Here is a 20,017-nt window from a genome sequence, read left to right on the forward strand (position 1 = left end):
TAGTGTTGATATTTGTTTAACAATGTTGCTCTTTCTATTTTCAGGTTCATGAAAAAGATGTAATAGGTATATCTCATCATCCACATCAAAATTTAATAGCTACATATTCTGAAGATGGATTGTTAAAACTGTGGAAACCCTGATTTTTACGTTTTCAAATATTTATGTATATTTTGTCACTGTACTTCAAACTTTGAATTACAGTGACAATATTCACAATCAGACATGTCCAGCATATATTGTTAAAACAGAATCCCTATGTCAATAAAATGTGCCTAAAAATATTTAAAACCCATTCATTTGGCCTGAATCTGTTAATTCTTGATTTTCAAGACCCTTTAGAATAAGTATAAGCTACGTCTACACTAGCAGCATTCACCGTCTACACTAGCCTTTTAAATCCCGGTTTTTTCCTAAAAGCCGGCTTTTTCAATTTCTCAATCGTAAAAGCCGGCTTTTTAAAATCCGGCAATTATTGAGGGATTTTTCAAAATCAAAAAGCCGGCTTTTTCAAAAAACCGGCAATTTTATGTGTGTAGACGGTAAATCCGGGATTTATCAAGTACCCGGATGTCATTCGTCCCGAGCTTCCGTACATTCATAACATTGGCATTGCTTCCGGTTCTAAGGCAGTCAAGTGTCAGCCATGCTATTTTCTGCAGTATTATTTTTACTATATATAGTATAAGCCTATTAATTAGTATTACTACAGTAATGATGTAATCACTATCAGTACCTGTAAAACTATGGCATTAGATACTAGATATAGGCTACGCCAGCTGGATTGAAATTTTGAAAAAGTTACACATGTACGGTACCTAAAATGTTCTCTTTCCCACACGGAAGTTTTCTAACCACTTTCTGTCAGACCAGTTGTTCATATAATTATCCCATAAATCCGAGGAAGTAGGGTATTTCCATATTCTCCCAGCTCTGCCATCAGGTAAACTCGCGATCATAGCCATGAAGGGTGTTAGTCGAAAGTGTCTTCGACGGATATACAATCGCAATCGTCTTGCACGTCGTTTTCTCGCCCTCTTCCGTAAGTCTGTCAGCGATCTGCTATATTCCATAAGCTGGATATATAATTGCACCAAAGTAACCAAAGTAATCATTATTATTATATTATTATCTCTGCAAAATTGACTGAAGCCGATGGCGTAATAAATAAACCGGAAGTTCCACAAATAACGAAGGTCGGTGTTCATTGTCTTTTTCCGTTCAGTCAGTGTAGACGCTACACTTGAAAAAGCCGGGTTTTGAAAAAACCGGGTTTTTAAAAAGCCGGCTTTTTCAAGCCTAGTGTAGACGAAGCTATAATACTATTTGTTTAGACATTTAATATGCCTAAAAATTAATTCATGTGTTTTACACAAAATTGATGGTTGGGGGGGGGGGGGAATCGATATAAATTCGGAAGTGAGATTCATACTGCTTTTAGTCATCAAGGCTAATAGGCTAGCTGTAATGTAATACATTTTATACAGACATGTGCTTATAAATCTTCAAGAGTTTTAGTACAAACTACAAACAGAAACAAATCTTTTTAATTTTGCAAATTGTTCAGAATCCAAGATTGTTTGAAATTTTTGAATGAAACAAGTTTTTTTTACAATTTTAAGATATGTAAAAATTTCTTAGTAGTTTAAATTTAAAAATAAAATTTATTCATTTGGAAGAGGAAGAATGATCTAAGTCACATTTTTGTCTTTTCGCATAAAAGGCAAAACAGACTTTTGGACGAGAATGCTTGACGCGAACAGAACAACGAGTGGGTTTAAGTACAACTTCAAAATGATGTTTAATACGAATCATAATTACCAGTACAACAACTGACTTCCACTTTTCAGCCAAATTAAGGTCAAATAAAGGGTACGATGGATGTATTTGTCCGGGAGGCCATTTCAGAAGGGCCTTGGTTCGATGTGACTCTGATCGTATTTACCTGAAATTGATTATTCCACAGAAAGCTGATACAATTTGCTACCAGATGGTGTCAATAACTGGGGTTCGTTGAAAAAGTTACTTAGATCGTTCTTCCTTGTGGCTCTTCATTTGTAAATTGTATGTCAACTTTTGGTTAAATCATCATGTCAATATTAAAGGTTATGTTATCATAAATTAGTTAAACAATATTTGGTCATATCCAATTCATCATTACTAAAATATGATAACAAAACAAGCTGAAAGCTTTTATATGTTAAGCATGTTCATTACAGAATTTACAGTGTATATATGCATTATATCATAAACAAATTTCATACAGTATCAATAAATAAAATAACATTAAAATATTCTCTATTGTGGTTTAACACATCATTAGAGAGAAAAGTCCTTATTTTTGTTCAAATTCTTATTCTGGTTTTTATACGCCCACATTTTCATGTGGACATACATATATTGTCGTCGCCCTAGTCCGTCCGTCTGAACGGCCGGCTGGCCACAATTTGTTTGTGGACATTGTACAAGTCACAATTCTTATCTGAATTTGATAAAACTTGAATTATAGGTTTATATCTCAAAGATCTCGGTTTTCTTTAGATATTGGCATGTATCAAACTGTAACTTGATGGATTATGGCCCCTGATTGTATGAAAAATGACATTTTTAGCTTGTGGACACTGTTAGTAGAGTTCAGAATTTTTTTTATGAAACTTGAAATGTATGTTTATAATCCTTTCGATATTTGCACATGCCGGATTTTAAATTCCTGGATTATGACCACTAAATGGACTTGGATTTTGAGGTCAAAATTTGTATTCAGTTTTAAAAACCATTTAAATATATCACAGTTACAACCCAGTAAAGGTTGAGTTTGAATTTCGTAAAAATCCAACCGAAACTGCTACACAAATAGTATAAAAAATATGGTATATCATGGTTGTGAACCCTCTAGAGGTCACAATTTTTATGCTATATATGTTTATATCCAAAAGATCTGGGTTTCTTACGATATTCGTGTATATCGGACCGTAACATTCTGGATTTTGGCCCCTGATTCTACAAAAAAACAATTTTTTTTTAGCTTGTTCTCTGCCCGTCTCTTGCAAAATGTGGGCATATCTTGCATGATAACTGTATACATAAATTGGCAAAGATAATATGACTATGTCCTGATATCTTCATCACGTTTGACGACCGATCGGCGATTTTGTTAAGATTGGTTATTCATGATATGGATCGTTTCGAAAAATCTGATGTACGCGAGGTTTATGCTGAATATTTCTAGCAAGTGATTGAAGCCACATTCCTGAAGCAATGGCCCAACAAATCCATCTTCTGGCCATGGCGCACAATACTGGATCTTCAATGAGTTACTTTCTATTTTTCACTCGGCAACCGGCTGCAGATTTCACTCGGCCAACTTCGGTTACTCCTCTACACCAAACCATGTTTCCAAACAGAGTTATCTTTCCGTGACCCGCAAATTATATTTTTAACAATGAGTTGAATTCTATAGGAGGTGTTGGAACTCCCGCAAACAGTGCCGGTGGTGCAAGTAAGTTATAAAAATAAATACAACTGACAAAAGGTTAAGGACCACCTTAAAGTAAAACAAGACAGGAATATTTGGTCATTTAAGTAATAGATATTTTTTAATTGAGGATTTCGAAAAATATAGGAGTCCATTAGATGATCTGGTCAGGAAAAGGATGAGGATTACAGACAAGAGTAGTGATAACCATCGTCATGTGTATCCCTCTCTCACTTGGAGAGAGAGAGAGAAATGGGGTTTAACGTCCACTCGACTAACATATGGTTCAATTTTATTTCCATAATTCGCTTGCGCGTAGGGATCTTTAGCTGTGGGAGGAAACCGGAGGACCCGGAGGAAACCCACGAGGTTGGACAGGCGACCCTACTCCTTGTCACGTACAACCGGGGATTCGAAACCACGCCAGTTGACTCAATGACAGACTTTATGATACAGCGCGCGCACGCTAACCATTCAGCCATCCAACCCCCCCCCCTCTCTCACTTGGATCACGTCCTCAACACCTCTTGTTTGATTAGTACCATGGTACCAAAGGAACCTGACACTATTCTTCTTGGAGTGGCAAGACTTATGCTGGAAGTATTTTGTGATGGATATTACATGGTTCCAAATAAAAACCATCTGAATTTATTGTTGATGGTTAAATATCAAACAGACCTCATTTTAAACGGTGGTGCTTATCTTTTTGACACACATAATTTTTACCGTACTACTGCTCAAAAGCTTTTAATTTTGTTTTAAAATTCTGTTAATTCGTTGATAAATCACGTTATTCTATTCTCTAGTCATGGTAGTCAGTTAAACTTGAAACCTGTATGTTTAAGTTGTAACCACTGTAAAAAAGGATGGCTGTAGAAGAATCATGTTCGTTCTGAATCTAAATGTAAAACCTATTCCCCCCCCCCCCTCCCCAGCCGCTGATCAACAGAAATGAGCAAAGTGAACCTGGGCACTAAACAATATTCAGAATACAAGTTATTTAGAAGTTTATTTTGTTTGTGGCTTGATAAATACAAGAGAACACTTTTCAAGACGTCGTCAGAAATGAACTGTGAAAAAACTTGTATTTAATACACCGGTATATTAGTCATGGTTTATTCAATACAGTTACTAAATGCAGCTTTAACAAACTACATTTTTTAATGGTTTATTTACAGAGAAGAAATGGGAAACATTACCAGGCTGCCAGACACGCCCCATTGATAACAAAGGTCTGCCTGCTGCCGCTGTACACAAAACACCCAACCCAGAACCAATCGATGCCACAAAATTGCCGCTAGCAGAAAAAATTCGACGACTTTCAATGTTTTTACGAAGTGAAAAAAAAGTAATCAATGAAATTATGGTGAGGTTTTATTTATTAAAGATACATTATGGGAGATGGAGATAAGATAACGAGTTAGCAGTTCTCACTATAATAGTTAAAAACTACATAATGTAAAGGGAATTTGCTGAAAATGTCAGTCAAATTGGTCCACTATGAACCGAAAACTAAGCGGATGAAAGTTTCGCCTAGCCTCGAAACTAATAGTCTCGATTGTCTATTGTTGTGATTTAATTATCAATGAGCGATAGCAGCATATAGAATTGTAATCCAGTCGACATCGAAGGCTAGCCTTGACATCGGGAGTTTATTATGGTCTGGATAAGTTAATTAATGTCTAATTAATAATTTAGATAAGATTTCAGGCCTAAAGAAAGACCTGAAATTGACAGGTTTAGCTCTTGCATAATGCATGTTTAATATTTTTCACAATAATCTCATTAAAAACACAGATTCTGCTTTATTTTTATTTTTATTCAAGCATGTATTACGTATAAAATTCTTTTATTTGCCCATCTACATAAGACCAGTTGGGCGAGTTTGGGTGGTCGAAGCGTTAATGCGTCATTACCCGCTTGTACGTGACAAGGAGTAGGGTCGTCTGTTCAACCTCGTGCGTTTTCTCCATGTCCTCAGGGTTTCCTTCCACTGCTAAAGACCCCTAATGAAATAAAATGAACTATATGTTAGTCCCGAAATGACCTAGTGTCGAGTGAACAATAAAGCCCATTTTCCTCTCTTTCCCATTAAATCCTATTTTATTTCATTTTAGTTGTTTGAGAATTCTCTGATGAGTTGTAAAGTTGGAATTAGACCAGATTTTTTGATCGATGGCATGGTACAAGGAAAGAACGGATCCTTTTTCACTGGCCGACTTAATCTGGGTGGTGTGTTCCTAGCCAGAGCTATCGGCATCAACAAGAAAGAAATCAAACTGTCATGTTTCAAGAAGGCGGTGGAACTTTATCGTACCCTTCCTGTCACTGAAATTTTGAACCAGGATGATATGACCCCAAAAGTTATCAAGGAGAAACTGGAGAATTTTAACTCGACCGTTGCTAAGATGGAGAAAGAAACAATTGCAGAGTTACCCCCACCATCTATTTTGAAACAGATCCAAGATATTCTAACCAATCCTAAATATGCTTCAACCAATTCAGTCAGCAAAATGGAGTTGGCGGCCTCTGTGGCTAAATGTCGAGTCCGTTGTCGATATGATGTAGAGAGTTGTAAAGCTGAATCAGGGAAAGTTTATCATAAGGGAATGTACTTTATTGACAACATACTACAAGGTGCAGGTGTTTCAGTTTCCAAAAAAACTGCTAAGTCATTGTGTTATAATATGGTGGTTGAACGACTGACCACCATGAATGTTGAACATGGCAACATCTTAGATGGTGTCGAACAGTCTGTCATAACAGAAGCAGAAGCACAGGTTCAGAGCACTTTGGTAAAGGCAGCACCAAATCCTAGGGCATTTGATCTCCGTGAACAGTTTGTCAAAATGAACGAACTTAGCAGTGCCACGCATCCTGCATCCATCATTACTGTCTTGGATGGAATTTTCAACGATGTAAAATTGACGCCCATTTGTCTGTACCGTCGTAGCATGAACACAGAAATAGAAAAGGAGAAAATTTTCTGTAACCTCTATCTAGCTGGTCATCTCATCATGATTGGTGAAGCAGAGAACCGAACAGATGCCCAAGCAGACGCTTACTCTAAAGCCCGATAGGTTTCACGAACTGTGACCCCGAGTTCATCCTCCCCCAACACAGTAAACTTCAACCACACGACCAAGCAGCAACAGATGTTATCGACTTTCGTGTCAAGGGCAACTGCATTTTGGAAGATAACTGTTCGAATCTTCATCGCTTACAATGGACCCGAAAACCTATATCAACACTACCAGCCAAGGATATCGTTGTCTTTGAGGACGTCAGTTGGATAGTAGATCGTAAAGTTCAAGGTTTCTATATTTTACAACATTCATGTTTTGTCAACAATATGTTGTTGGAATGGGAGTTTTTTGACAATGATGATCGTGTATTCAGGTAAGTTGCCTTAAGGCCTAGTCTGGTCTCCCGGCCATAATCTTAAGGCCTAGTCTTGTGTCTTCCGGTCTCAACTGTAAGGCTTAGTCTTGTATCTTCTGGCCTCAACTGTAAGGCCTAGTCTTGTGTCTCTTAAGACCTAGTCTTGAATCTCTTAAGACCTACTGTAGTCTTGCGTCTTCCGGCCTTAACTGTAAGACCTAGGCTGTGTTTCCTGGCCTTAGCCTTCAAGCCAGAATTTCATATTTTCTATGAAAGTCAAAACATAATTATTTCTATGTCTTTTGCTCAATAGGTTATCAACTCACTATTATACAACTATGGGCATTATTTCCCACCCTTAAAAATCATTGACACAGGAAATAATAACACAATTACCTCCCTTGTTTTCCTATTGCCTCCATGCATTAGCTATCTTCAAATGTTGGAATTCGAAAATGATAATTTTGGCAATTTCGCAGCTGGCAATAGTGAATTATAGGATTAATAGGATTATTCTTTAACAAGGTAGGACTGTGTATGGATACCATCTATTTTAAGGCTTTATTTTAATAAATTTTAAAAATATAACTTAACAAATATGAAATTGTAGCTTTAAGATCTAGTCTTGTCCCATTGATCAAAATTTTGAAATGTTCAGTTTGCTTGTTACTCTTCTTTTGTTTTTAGGGGTGGTTGAGTGGTCCAAGCTCATAAGATCTTTCATTGAGTCAAACCTCCTGGGTGTCAGTCCAAAAATGTTGGTTTGTTTTGTGTGAGTGTTAATCCCCATTTCTCTCTTTTTTTACTTTAAGATGTCAGATGAAGATACAGAAGGAAGATGTTGGAACCGAACCTGCAGTGTCTCTTAGTAAGATAGGCTCTAGAAATTTTGCAGCAGCTGATATCTTGTTTAAGCTCTACGAAACACAACCAGTCATAGAGGTAAGTTATTCTATTGAATACTTGAATTAGCTTTAGGGCTATGGATTCCTGAGCTAAATAGGGCCTACATTATATAAAGATAGGTTGCCAGGCAACTAAACATACGCCCACAGCAGCTAAATCGTCCGAGCGGTCGACAAGAGTTGTCGTATATTTGTTCTTTTGTAGGTAATTAGGGGGCATTTAATAGACAACTTCATACAGATGACATTATAATTTTCGTCGTTTGAGGGTTCACAAGGTTCTAAAAACTAAAACAAGGGCTGTAACTCAGGAAGTAATCTACAGAAATTATTGAAATTCGACAGACTTTTTCGTTTTACTAATTCAAATAATACATATCAATTTCATACAGATCGGATGATAACTTTTGTCGTTCGAACGTTCACAAGATTCAACAAAGTAGAACAAGGGCCATAACTCTAGAAGTAATTGACAGAAATTGCTGACATTCAATAGGCTTCTTCATTTCACTAATTTAAATGATGCATATGAATTTCATACAGATTGGGTGATAACTTTTGTCGTTCAAGCGTTCACAAGATTCAACAATGTGAAACAAGGGCCATAACTCTAGATGTAATTAACGGAAATTTGCTGAAACTCAATAGGCTTGTTCGTTTTACTAATTTAAACGATACCTTTAAATTTCATACAGATCGTATAATAACTTTTGTCGTTAAAGCAACCACAAGGTACAACAAAGTGAAACAAGGGCCATAACTCATGGCGTAATTAAAGGAAATTGCTGAACTTCAATGGGATTCTTCGTTTCACTAATTTAAATCATGCATATCAATTTCAAACAGATCGGATGATAACTGTTGTCATTAGAGCATTCACAAGATTCAACAAAGTGAAACAAGGGCCATAACTCTAGATGATTAACGGAAATTGCTGAAATTCAATAGGCTTCTTTGTTTTACTAATTTAAATGATGCATATAAATTTCATACAGATCGGTTGATAACTTTTGTCGTTTGAGCGTTCACAAGGTTCAATAAAGTGAAACAAGGGCCATAACTCTAGACGTAATAAACAGAAATTGTTGAAATTCAATAGGCTTCTTCGTTTCACTAACATAAATATTGCATATAAATTTCACAAAGATCGTATGTTAACTTTTGGCATTAGAGCGTTCACAAGGTTCAACAAAGTGAAACAAGGGCCATAACTCTAGACGTAATAAACAGAAGTTATTGAAATTAAATAGGCTTCTTCATCTCACTAATGAAAACAACATATATCAATTTTAAAACAATTGGATGATAACTTTTGGCGTTAGAGCGTTCACAAGAAATTGTGGACGATGGACGGACGGACCGACGGACGGACGGGGGCGACGGCAATATACGTCCACATTTCAGTGTGGGCGTATAAAAACCAATTTAGCCAAGCATTGCATTTCTACACCCTTTCACTGAAGCAACGTTCCTGTCCCTTGAGCAGGGTTATCCTGTGACAACACCAGAAGATTGATATATGGGTGGGCTGGTCTAGTGGTCTAATGCATGCCCTTTAGATCATAAGATATGTCCTTGAATCAATTTGAGCCAAGCTTGTATGTGACAAGGAGTAGAATCTCATGTCCAGTATCGTGCATTTTTTTCCCGTTCCGTCAACATGCTGCCAATGGCTATACAAGGGACCTTTTTTCTTGTCCAGTCCATCTTGCCCTTGCAACAAGACGAAAAAAGGCTGGAAAAACCTGAGGAACTTCATTGGCCAGATTAAAAACAGATTCTTATCAATGAGCCAGTGTCCTACACACCGAGTCAGAACCCACCGAGCCAGCGGTTTACCCACAGAGGTGGGTCTTTACCCACTGAGACATTGTCTTACCAACTGAGCTGGTGGCTTAACCCCTGAGCCGATGGCTTATCCACAGAGCTGGCACCTCATGTACTGAGCCACCTTGGTTTTCGTTCTGCTCTTGTATTGCACATAAAAATGCCTTCCTGGCTAGGCACAGATTTGACCTTTAATTGATGAATGCCATTATTTAAAGTTAACCTAGATATCATGTCTTAGTAAATCGTTTTTCATTCCAGGTTTCTGCTTACACTAAACCTGATCAAGCGATAGAATATGTCAGTTTTGATACGTTGCTTAAAGAAGCGGAGGTGTTGAAGAAAGCTGCCGAGGATGCAGGAGAAAACGTTACAGCTACTACAGCTGAGGGAACTGATTCAGAAACTGAGACCAGTGACACAGATGTTGAAATGAAGGAAGAAGTAACAGATTCACAGGCTAAGAAGAAATATCCTAGAAAACCACATTACCGTCATGCTGATAGATTTATTTTAAAAGCTGCCCAGGCACGACTAGACGAATTCATAAAAGTTAAAATGCTAAAAGATCTACTGTTTGGACCTGCTTTCCCTCATCATATCACACGCCAGATTAACGGCTTACTGTATAACCTCCCCGTTCCAGTTCGCTTTATAAATCATTCCACTAGAAATCAGATGTACACCATTGTAACGCAAAGTATGTCACCGATCAAAATTGTCGCATTTCTCAAAGCCAACGGTGGACAGTCTGGTCGCTTTCGTTTAGTCGACAAATCAGAACTTCCGACATATAAGGACATTTTACCAGAACTTAAAAGTAGGGAAATTTTAACTAAGATCAAATCCAAATTTTAGTAGAAATTTCAATTTTGATTGGCTAAGCACTAAAACCAATCAAATTGTTGGCTTTTTTTTGCTAATAAATATAAATGCTAGTCTAATGTCTTGTCTCAATTACATCTTCAACAGTATGGTTTTGTTTCTAATTTAAAATCCAAATATTTGTCTAAAGTCTTTACCAGTTGTGTGGTTGAGTGGTCTGATGTATGCTTTAGATCATAAGGTCTGTCATTGATTCAAGTGCCATGGTTTGTTTTGAAGGTACTTCCAACCTTATTTGTCTTATTTTCGCCAGTCATGTTTGGCCGTTTTGACTGACTTGCAGTGAAATTGACCAACTGGAGAATACTAGTAGATCATAAGGTCTGTCTAAAGTTTAGACAAATATTTGGATTTTAAACTAGATTTATAAGGGGCATTTTAAAGGGGCATTGGCGCCATTGGGTAAGATTAGATAAGAGCTGACAGTTCTCGCTATAATAGTTCAACAATAAATAATAGAAACAGAAAATGCTGAAATTTCAGTCAGATTGCTTTGCTCTGAACCGAGATATAGGTGATTCAGTTTTAGGCTACAGAGCCAATTTTCTGAAAGGTAACCTTTTCTGTGGTTCAAGTATCTGATGTGAGAATCTGGGCCCTGTTTCTCGAAATCTTAACAGTGGGAATGCAGTCGACCCTACTCTTGGAAACGAAGCTAAGCCTCTTCACTAAATGACAGACCTTATTATCCAACACGAATGCATTATCATTTGACTCCACCCCCTCCCCTGCAGTGACACATGAATGTTGTGACCAATAACCACTTTCCTGTCTTAAGGCCTTTGAAAACAGTATTCCTCATTATTAATTTGTCCCAACTAATCATGGTTCATGAATGCGTGTTCTCGATATGTTGACACTTCTACGATGGTGGGTGACTACGAGTCATGAGTGAAATAATCTTATTTCGTTTAACCTGTTATACTAATATAGAGAAAATACAATTTACATTTTATGGATATAACTTTTATGGATATAACTGTTACAACAAATAACACATCTACACAAATTTTTAAGTTGACCTCATTTCAATCAAAGTAAATACATGTACCCGTAAGTATTGTTTATATTCGCGTTACGTTTGGTAGTGGAACAGTGACACTGACATATTGTACATCGTTGACTTCAGGGTTAGGCTTGTTGTCTACCAAAGTTAGGTTAACATCTTCCACTACACTGCAAAGTCAGTAACATCATCAAGCTAACCTTTGCTAAAAGGTTAATGTTAATAACATCCACCAATTAGTCTATACACTAAACACAAGACCTGCAGCATTCAATCTCTGTGATCTGTAAATAATTAATAAAAAAACATATGAACTTACTTCAAATTTACACACTATAACTTATTACATAAACTTTATGTAGATAAGGAAAGTGAATTTTGAGATGCACTCCAATGACAAGTAGTTGATTTACATAAAAATTTACAAAAATAAGAACTGTTAATGAAAATAATAAACTGATTTACCTCAAGATAGATAATTGGAAATATTTTCTATACTTTTCTTCTGAAAAATGAAAGGGCGTAGTTTTATTATAAAACAAGGAACATGTACTACAAAAACATATAATTATTAATGTACCCCCTCGCCAACACGTACATTTGGAATTCATTTAATATAGTTAACTAAAAAAAATGTTAAAATCACAATTAATTATGATACCACAATTACAGGCTGGTAAAATCAACACAAAGTTCATACATTAGATTATAATAACCAGAATCGACTTTGAACTGATGTCTCTCACATATCAATGCCATAACTCTTGCAGTAATCATCAGATCTCGCTGAAAATCAATAGGCGTCTTGTCTCATGACCTTAAACACTGTGTATAAATTTAAAGTCAATTGGATTTTAACTTTAGCCTCTAGAGTCTTCACAAGATTTTTCAAAGTGATCAAGGGCCATAACTCTGGTAGTAATTATCGGATATCGCTGAAAATCATTAGGCTTCTTCGTCTCATGACCTTACACACTGTGTAACAATTTGGAGTCCATTGGATATTAACTTTAGCCTCTAGAGCGTTCACAAGATTTATCAAAGTGATCAAGGGCTATAACTCTGGCAGTAAATATCAGATATTAACTTTAGTCTCTAGAGCGTTCACAAGAAATTGTGGACGACGGACGTATAAAAATAAAAACAAAGTTTAAAAGAATCAACTTAATTAACAAAAACAATAATTAAACAATCAAAAACTAAACAGATAAATCAAATTCAAACGGAACAAATAAAGCAAAGAAAAGGAAAAAAGCAGTTCATTACCATTCTACATTAAAAAAATAAAGGAAATCAACTTGCGAAAAAAACTTTCATAAAATAAGAGTAAAGTAACACTAATGTTAATACTTTTTTAACGACACTACTTGGGCTCCCGGCACCCCTACACCCAAGCCTATCCACACCACAACAAAGGTCCATTTCATTGATTTTTTTCAATTTAATGGTCAAAGCCATCAAAAAAAAAAACCAACCCATTTAAAACACTGAGAAAATAATTTCAAATTCTACCTTTATAATCAAGAAATATAAACTTTAAATATGTAATATGTAATTCAGATCTAATTTTCCATCAAAATCAATGTAAATGGACCTTTGTTGACCAGATAAGCAAATTACATTGATACTAACTTCAGACTTTACAATTTTGTATAGAATTCGAACATTAAATGATCATGCGACCGAACCTCCAGCATGAGGTCCCTAACAATATCTATTTAAGAATAACAGAAACCATAAATTAAAGGCGTTTTTAGGACCTGAGCTTCGACCATATTAGATAGTAAAAGCTTAATTGATTCTATTAGTTAAGTATAATATTTGAAATTAGATCTATAATATATAATTATGATTTTAATAAATCTTAGCTGACAATAACGTGCGGATTTCATTCAGTTTTAAAATTGGTACTATATAGAGCCTAGCCAGTATAGCGATTCTGAAGGGAAAATACCGCTTATGACTCATGACGTCACTCAAATATGACAGAAAAGCACTTATTTTGGTGCCATCCCACGCATTGACTGGTATATAGAGCGTTTTGATCATTTGAAACTTTGAGTTTGACCTGAAACCCTATTAATTAATAAATAGGTAATATTAATAAAACAATACTACTAGGCCTATTTATTAGTATTTAGAATATATATCATATGTAGGCCTACATACACTGCCTTTATTTACAAGTTACATCTGATTTATTAACTGATTATCAGACTTATCCATTTGTGTGTATCTCATTGATCATTCTCAGGCTCAAGTTATACTCCTGACAAGTCCACGAGTCACGATACTGTGACCCCTTGCTGTTGTACTTACTTGTAGTTAAACTGTCACTACTACAACTTAAGGGGTATAAATAAAATGCTTGAAATGAAGTCGGACTAGGTAGATATCTAGGCCTAATTATAATGTAGACTTGTTTTCATATCGATTACCCGACGCCAAGACCACTTCTACTGTACTAGCACTAATTTCAATGTAGGCTACTTAGTTAGTAGTCTTACCCCAAAAGTTAGAAAAGACTTCGTCAGCAAAAAAAATTATTTACAATCGGTACATCTATGATTAAGATTTGATTTATGCAGTTTTAGTCAAATACTAGCCTACTATAAAGTAACAAACTTCATTTACATTACCGGTACCCAGGTCAGAAAATCTCCTCAGAAAATAAAAGACAACTGTTTAGTGTTTGTATCCCAATAAATATAAGAAGCTGACGCCGTTAAAAACAGTGTTAGCCTAAACATCAGAATATTGCGCCAAAAGCAAACCAGTTAAAAATATAATTTGCGGGTCACGGAAAGATAATTCTGTTTGGAAACATGGTTTGGTGTAGAGGAGTAACCGAAGTTGGCCGAGTGAAATCTGCAGCCGGTTGCCGAGTGAAAAATAGAAAGTAACTCATTGAAGATCCAGTATTGTGCGGCCATGGCAGCCCTTCGTTTAATCTGGGTCTTCCCTAAAACTTGTGGCCTACACTCTATCATTTAGCCTCGATCCGGGAGTATGACGTCAACGTAACGGTTAATCTCCGCATTCGACAAACCTCGACAGATTCTACGCATCTAATCTCGGCTGTTTGACCATTTCCGCCATATTTGAACTATTTTTAAGGTTCCGAATGAAAAATGGCTGCCCCCATGGAGATTTCTGTGGAGAGTGTATTATATCAACAAACGTCACGTTTGGCATTGGGTTTGGGGAATTACCAGTGAATTTTATCAAACCAGCAGCCTTGAGACAATATCTCTGCTCATTTAGGTATGTACACTCTACAAAGACGCAATTTTCCTGTTTAAAGTAAACTGGCAGCCGCATCGCAAATGTATGGGCGTAGACTTACTGTCATACAGCCGAGATTAGATGTAGGGTAACGGAATCTGTCGAGATTTGCCATTTAAAATTAAATCAGTCAACGAAATCCTGTTTAAATCCAAGCTGAATCCAAGCCCTCCGTGGGTCTACAGAGTTGATTTTGTGCTTGTTGTGTAAATAAAGATCTAATTTATAATTTCTATGACACTTGAAGCCTAAATAAAGACTTGCAATAATCAGATTTAGCTCTTGCATAATGTAGTCTATGTTTAATTGGTAAGTATGGCAAACCAAAGCGGAATTAATTGCAAGACCGTTTTTCTGCATGGAAAGAGAAAAAATCGAGCATTTTTTCATCACTTTCCAAACATTTTTTATACGCCCACATTTTCATGTGGACGAACAGTCTACAGGTCACAATTTTTATCCGATTCCAATGAAACTTGAAATATAGGTTTATCACCCTAAGATATCGGTTCCTTTCGATATTGGCATGTATCGGACTGTAACTTCATGGATTATGGCCCCTGATTGTACGAAAAATCACGTTTTTAGCTTGTGAACACTGTAGAGGTCACAATTTTTATCCGATTTATTTTAAACTTGAAATGTATGATTATAACCCAACGATCTCGGTTCCTTTCGATATTCGCGCATATCGGACCGTAACTTCCTGAATTATGGCCCCTGATTGTACGAAAAATCGCGTTTTTAGCCTGTGGACCCTATAGAGGTCATAATTTTTATCCGATTTAAAAAACCGTATATTATTATACCACCGTTAAACCCTAAGGACAGCTGAGTTCGAATTTCGTGAAAATCGGCCCAAAACTGACAGACAAAATGACCGCCCCCCATTCTCAAATAGCGTAAAAATATGATATATCAAGGTTGTGGACCCTATAGAGGTCACAATTTTTATCCGATTTTGTTGAAACTTGAAATATAAGTTTATAACCCAAAAATCTCGGTTCCTGTCGATATTCGCGCATATCGGACCGTAACTTCCTTAATTATGGCCCCTGATTGTACGAAAAATCACTTTCTTTTTAGCTTGTTCTCTATCCATCTCTCGAAAATGTGGGCGTATCCTGGCTGGCAGCCGCTGGTTTCTGTACAAAACGACGTATAAAGATTCAATAAAGATTATTTTTTTCCATTGCTGCTCTTGTATTTTGTTATAGTCAAGTCAATTTATACGTCCATTTGACACAAACTACGTCATTTCGGGACTAACATATGGTTCAATTTTATTTCAGTAATTCGCTTGCGCGTGAGGATCTTTAGCAGTGGGAGGACCCGGAGAAAACCCATGAGGTTGAACAGTCGACCCTACTCCTTGTCACATACAACCGGGGAATCAAAACCACGCCAGTTGACTCAATGACAGACCTTATGATACAACGCGTAAGCGCTTACCTTTCGCGCCCCCCCCCCCCAACCTTGTGTCAATGTAGTTTTCGAGTTATGGCAGATTTTCGCGTCGCTTACGTATAAGTATGAGTAGCTGAGCTGAGCTTTGTTCTATTGCAGCATGATGGCAGTTATCTACCAAGATCACAATCAGTACTAGTCAAGTGCCTAAATTTATGCACCGGTCAATAGGCATCTTGAACTACCCGCCCCCCCCCCCCCCCCCCTCAAGCATCGACGGCTATTCGACGCCATGTCGGCGTCGAATCTTGACGTCAAAATAGCCAGCTAAATGTGAAAGAGTTGTGAATCTTTGGTGAGAAAAAAATTTGCCAAAGGTGAATTTTGAACAAAATAAAATATTGCTGAACACAAACAGACGTCGAATCTTCAACCAACACATTTTTCAGTAAATATTGTATTTTTAAAAAAGTGGGGGTTTTTTTTCTAAAAAAGGACGAACTTCCGTCTGTTATCGTTGGCTGTCATACAGGAAATTCCATCTGAAAAATTGTAGACGCGATTGTCTTTATGATGTTTTCATGGTAATCTGGATAATCGTAACTATAACGTCAAGTTTGTTACTATTTTTAGAATATTTAGGTAAAATGAACTGACGCCAACGGAACTATGAGTAATTTGCCCGACCCCCAGTAGGCTCAGTTTTATATTCTTGACTAGTATTTTTTTGCGAAAGTTTATGTTAGGTATGTTTGTCTTCTAACTAACTCTAAGGTAATTTTGTTTACAATTTATAGCGAATTAAGTTATCGTCTCTGAGAGACTAGCGTAGTATTTTAAATGCCGGCCATTTGCTATCATGTCGGAGTAGTAACACATGATGTAATCGTATGGAAAAAAGGGTGAAATTATGGAAATTAGGAATGATTTTCATAAATGCAGCGATGTCCTTGACCTTTAGATAATTTGTGTGCATGGCCTCACCATTCCCGGAATTCCCATTCCTGTACTGTAGGCACTCAACACTAGCGCTGACGGAGCGAAGGAGTGTCTGGGTGGTTCTCCTAGTCCTACCGATAAAATGTGTAAAATTAGGATTGATTTCTGTGCAACTGAGGCCATTCCAGCAGCGATTTTCTTCAGATGAAATATACTGCGTTTAATCCAACGGATTCATTGACACTTTTCAGAGGTCCATGGATTGATAAATTAGGTAATTTAGTAAAAATTAGGGGCATACCAATCCATGGATCGCCGAAAATCCTTTGGACCACATCCAGCTCGGAGCTCTGCAGGCTGGTGGGACAAAGACCCAAATATTTTAGGGGGACCCAAATAGTGAAGGCCTGGGACATTTGTCCCACTTTGCTCTACCTAGATCCGGTACTGGAATTGGGGGTGAATCTTTACCCTAATATTGAGCAAAATGCCATCAAGGGTGAATGCTTGGGGTAGGTAGTTCAAGATGACTATTGCGTGAATCTTGAACTAATGTTTATTTTTGGACCTGCGTTAGAAAGTGAATCTTCAGTGAATGTGTCTTGGCTTCAAGTGCATTGCGGGGTGAATCTTGACCCTAAAATATTGAGCTAAATGACAATCCGGGGTGAACGCTTGAGGGGGGGGGGGGCGGGTAGTTCAAGATTCCTATTTACCGGTGCATTAGCGCGTAGATAAGATTAACCGGCATGCAGGCAGACGGACAGGACAGACAGACTGGAAAAATATGAAAATTCCGAGAAAAAATAATGATTAAATTCCCGTCTTTATCATGGTTAAAATCACATCAAATCTACACCTTCCTGTTTTTAGGAAACATAGATTTATAAAAACAAATATGGCACAACATTTCAGGGTCTAAAAGTAGAAAAAAAAAACGGTAAAAAGACAACGATGTTATACGGACGTTTTCCCTATGAAAGCTGTTCCGTGTGTCGTATCACGTATGAGAAATACACACACAGTGATGACGTTACACGCAAAGTCCATACGGACCTGGGACCTGTTTCACAAAATTTTACTAAGATAAAATTCAAATTTTAGTAATTTGATTGGATAATATTACCATGGACCGTGTATAGATGGACAGGCAACGAGTCCCGTTTGTTGGATTCTCTGCCGCTCGCGCGAGACACGGCGAGATCTCAATGTCAAAGGCAAATCAAGCGATGTCATTTTTGACATTGCGGGATTTTATACTGATTAATTTCTCGAACTCCTCCTTGGAATTTACGGTATTCTTATAGTTACACGGTAATTTTTCAACCTGATAAGTATTCCTATCCGGTAGTGACGAATTTGTCCAGTTTGAAACTTTGAAATTTCCAAATGCAGCAGTTGAAAATTGTGAAATGATCGATTTCAATATTTTCGTAGGTTTTGTAAGCATTTTGGTTTTGCTTAATACTCCAAATTCCCGTAGGCCTATGTATGAAGGATTTTAATGTTATGAAAATAAAGTTCAGGTATAATACTGTCCGGAATGACGATTAATTGTGCAGAAGTAAAAATTAAAAAGTGTTTTAGTAGATTTGTTTTTAAGAAAAACTCGACGTTTTTTTTTTCGGATTCACATAGGCGCGTCCGAAGTAAACAAAGACGATGTGTTGATATATTTACACCCCAATCATCAGTTAGTAGTCTATCTATGTATGGATTTTAAAAAAAAAGAGTAGCAAGATTAATAAAAATATTATGAATTGATTTCTGTTTCTTTGCTTTTAAACTTAATACAGACATTTGCGCGAGGGGAGCTAATTTAATTTAGTCACAATTGTCAGGTCTCTCTTTTGCCGCGGCATAGAATTCTAAAGGCTTCGTGGGCGTTGCCTGTCCATCTATACACGGTCCATGATATTACATTGATTTTAGTGCTTAGCCAATCAAAATTGAAGTATTGCACGGGAATTCAAACCAGTCCAATATTCAAGTCGTATGACAGAACACACTGACTTAAAGCTGTGAAATGATGATATGAACGAGCTTAGTTACCCGGCGTTCCACACAGGTAAACATTATCAATTTTTAAAACTTCATACTGCACCAAAAAAAATAATAAATAGCGCCATTAAATTTCTTGTACACTAACTGGTTATCATATAGCTAACTGTCACCATCAGATAGCTTATGTGAAATACATAACCATTACATAGAGAGAGAAAGAGAAATGGGGTTTAACGTCCACTCGACACAAACTAGGTCATTTCGGGACTAAAATATGGTTCAATTTTATTTCAATATTCGCTTGCGCGTTGGGGTCTTTAGCGAGAGAGAGAGAGAGAGAGAGAGAAATGGGGTTTAACGTCCACTCGACACAAACGAGGTCATTTCGGGACTAACATATGGTTCAATTTTATTTACATAATTCGCTTGCGCGTAGGGGTCTTTAGAAGTGGGAGGAAACCGGAGGACCCGGAGAAAACCCACGAGGTTGGACAGGCGACGCTACTCCTTGTCACGTACAACCAGGGAATCGAAACCACGCAGTTGACTCAGTGACAGACTTTATGATACGTGCTAACCATTCAGCCATCCCCCCCCCCCCCCGGGGGTCTTTAGCAGTGGAAGAAAACCGGAGGACCCGGAGAAAACCCATGAGGTTGGACAGACGACCCTATTCCTTGTCACGTACAATCGAGGACTCGAAACCACGCCAATTGACTCAATGGCAGACCTTATGATACAGCGCGCACGTGCTAACCATTCGGCCCCCCCCCCCCACCATTACATTTGACGCAGTTTGTAATTATTATTTACATAGTCAACATTTGGGCAATTCTTTACATCATTGGGCATATCAGCTATTTAATAACTTGATATCAGGATATATAAAAGACCAGAACCCGC

The 20,017-nt window shown here is 37.2% G+C and overlaps 3 protein-coding genes and 1 long non-coding RNA gene across 7 annotated transcripts in view; 3 read left to right on the forward strand and 1 right to left on the reverse strand.

Annotated features, from left to right (window-relative positions):
- LOC126814625 (WD40 repeat-containing protein SMU1) overlaps window positions 1-2,334 on the forward strand; it is a 33,237-nt gene extending 30,903 nt beyond the window's left edge. The window contains exon 13 of the mRNA XM_050539904.2: window positions 45-2,334. Coding sequence (XP_050395861.1) covers window positions 45-143 — 99 coding nt within the window. The 3' untranslated portion in view covers window positions 144-2,334. The remainder of the gene's footprint in view (window positions 1-44) is intronic.
- A 1,174-nt stretch (window positions 2,335-3,508) lies between these two features.
- LOC130012263 (uncharacterized) lies at window positions 3,509-6,555 on the forward strand. 3 transcript variants are annotated; one of them, XM_056099711.1, is made up of 3 exons: window positions 3,509-4,169; window positions 4,654-4,841; window positions 5,593-6,555. In XM_056099711.1, the coding sequence occupies exons 1-3, from the start codon at window positions 3,728-3,730 to the stop codon at window positions 6,553-6,555; spliced, it is 1,593 nt and encodes a 530-aa protein (XP_055955686.1). In that variant the 5' UTR covers window positions 3,509-3,727. The 3 variants fall into 3 exon arrangements, with proteins under 3 accessions (XP_055955686.1, XP_055955687.1, XP_055955688.1); XM_056099712.1 differs by having other exon boundaries at window positions 3,509-3,759; XM_056099713.1 differs by lacking the exon at window positions 3,509-4,169 and having other exon boundaries at window positions 4,394-4,841.
- Window positions 6,551-10,461, forward strand: LOC126814636 (uncharacterized). The gene is made up of 3 exons (XM_050539925.2): window positions 6,551-6,874; window positions 7,669-7,798; window positions 9,850-10,461. The coding sequence occupies exons 1-3, from the start codon at window positions 6,828-6,830 to the stop codon at window positions 10,444-10,446; spliced, it is 774 nt and encodes a 257-aa protein (XP_050395882.1). The 5' UTR covers window positions 6,551-6,827; the 3' UTR covers window positions 10,447-10,461.
- Window positions 10,462-11,417: 956 nt separating this feature from the next.
- Window positions 11,418-14,110, reverse strand: LOC126814643 (uncharacterized). 2 transcript variants are annotated; one of them, XR_007677687.2, is made up of 3 exons: window positions 13,799-14,110; window positions 11,945-11,984; window positions 11,418-11,763 (listed from the first exon to the last, which is right to left on the reverse strand). It is a non-coding gene; the product is annotated as an uncharacterized LOC126814643 (long non-coding RNA). The 2 variants fall into 2 exon arrangements; XR_007677686.1 differs by lacking the exon at window positions 13,799-14,110 and having other exon boundaries at window positions 11,945-13,791.
- Window positions 14,111-20,017: the final 5,907 nt, after the last annotated feature.

Source organism: Patella vulgata, chromosome 3 (genome assembly GCF_932274485.2).
Source record: "Patella vulgata chromosome 3, xgPatVulg1.2, whole genome shotgun sequence".
Lineage (NCBI taxonomy): Eukaryota > Metazoa > Mollusca > Gastropoda > Patellidae > Patella > Patella vulgata.

Bases quoted from the DNA above. Each gene is read 5' to 3' on its own strand.
- LOC130012263 (XM_056099711.1), top strand. From the start codon at position 3,728: ATGGGGTTTAACGTCCACTCGACTAACATATGGTTCAATTTTATTTCC. The intron at 4,170-4,653 runs GTGCTTATCTTT...GTTTATTTACAG, and splicing joins AGACCTCATTTTAAACGGTG to AGAAGAAATGGGAAACATTA. The intron at 4,842-5,592 runs GTGAGGTTTTAT...ATTTCATTTTAG, and splicing joins AAGTAATCAATGAAATTATG to TTGTTTGAGAATTCTCTGAT.
- LOC126814636 (XM_050539925.2), top strand. From the start codon at position 6,828: ATGTTGTTGGAATGGGAGTTTTTTGACAATGATGATCGTGTATTCAG. The intron at 6,875-7,668 runs GTAAGTTGCCTT...TTTTACTTTAAG, and splicing joins AATGATGATCGTGTATTCAG to ATGTCAGATGAAGATACAGA. The intron at 7,799-9,849 runs GTAAGTTATTCT...TTTTCATTCCAG, and splicing joins AAACACAACCAGTCATAGAG to GTTTCTGCTTACACTAAACC.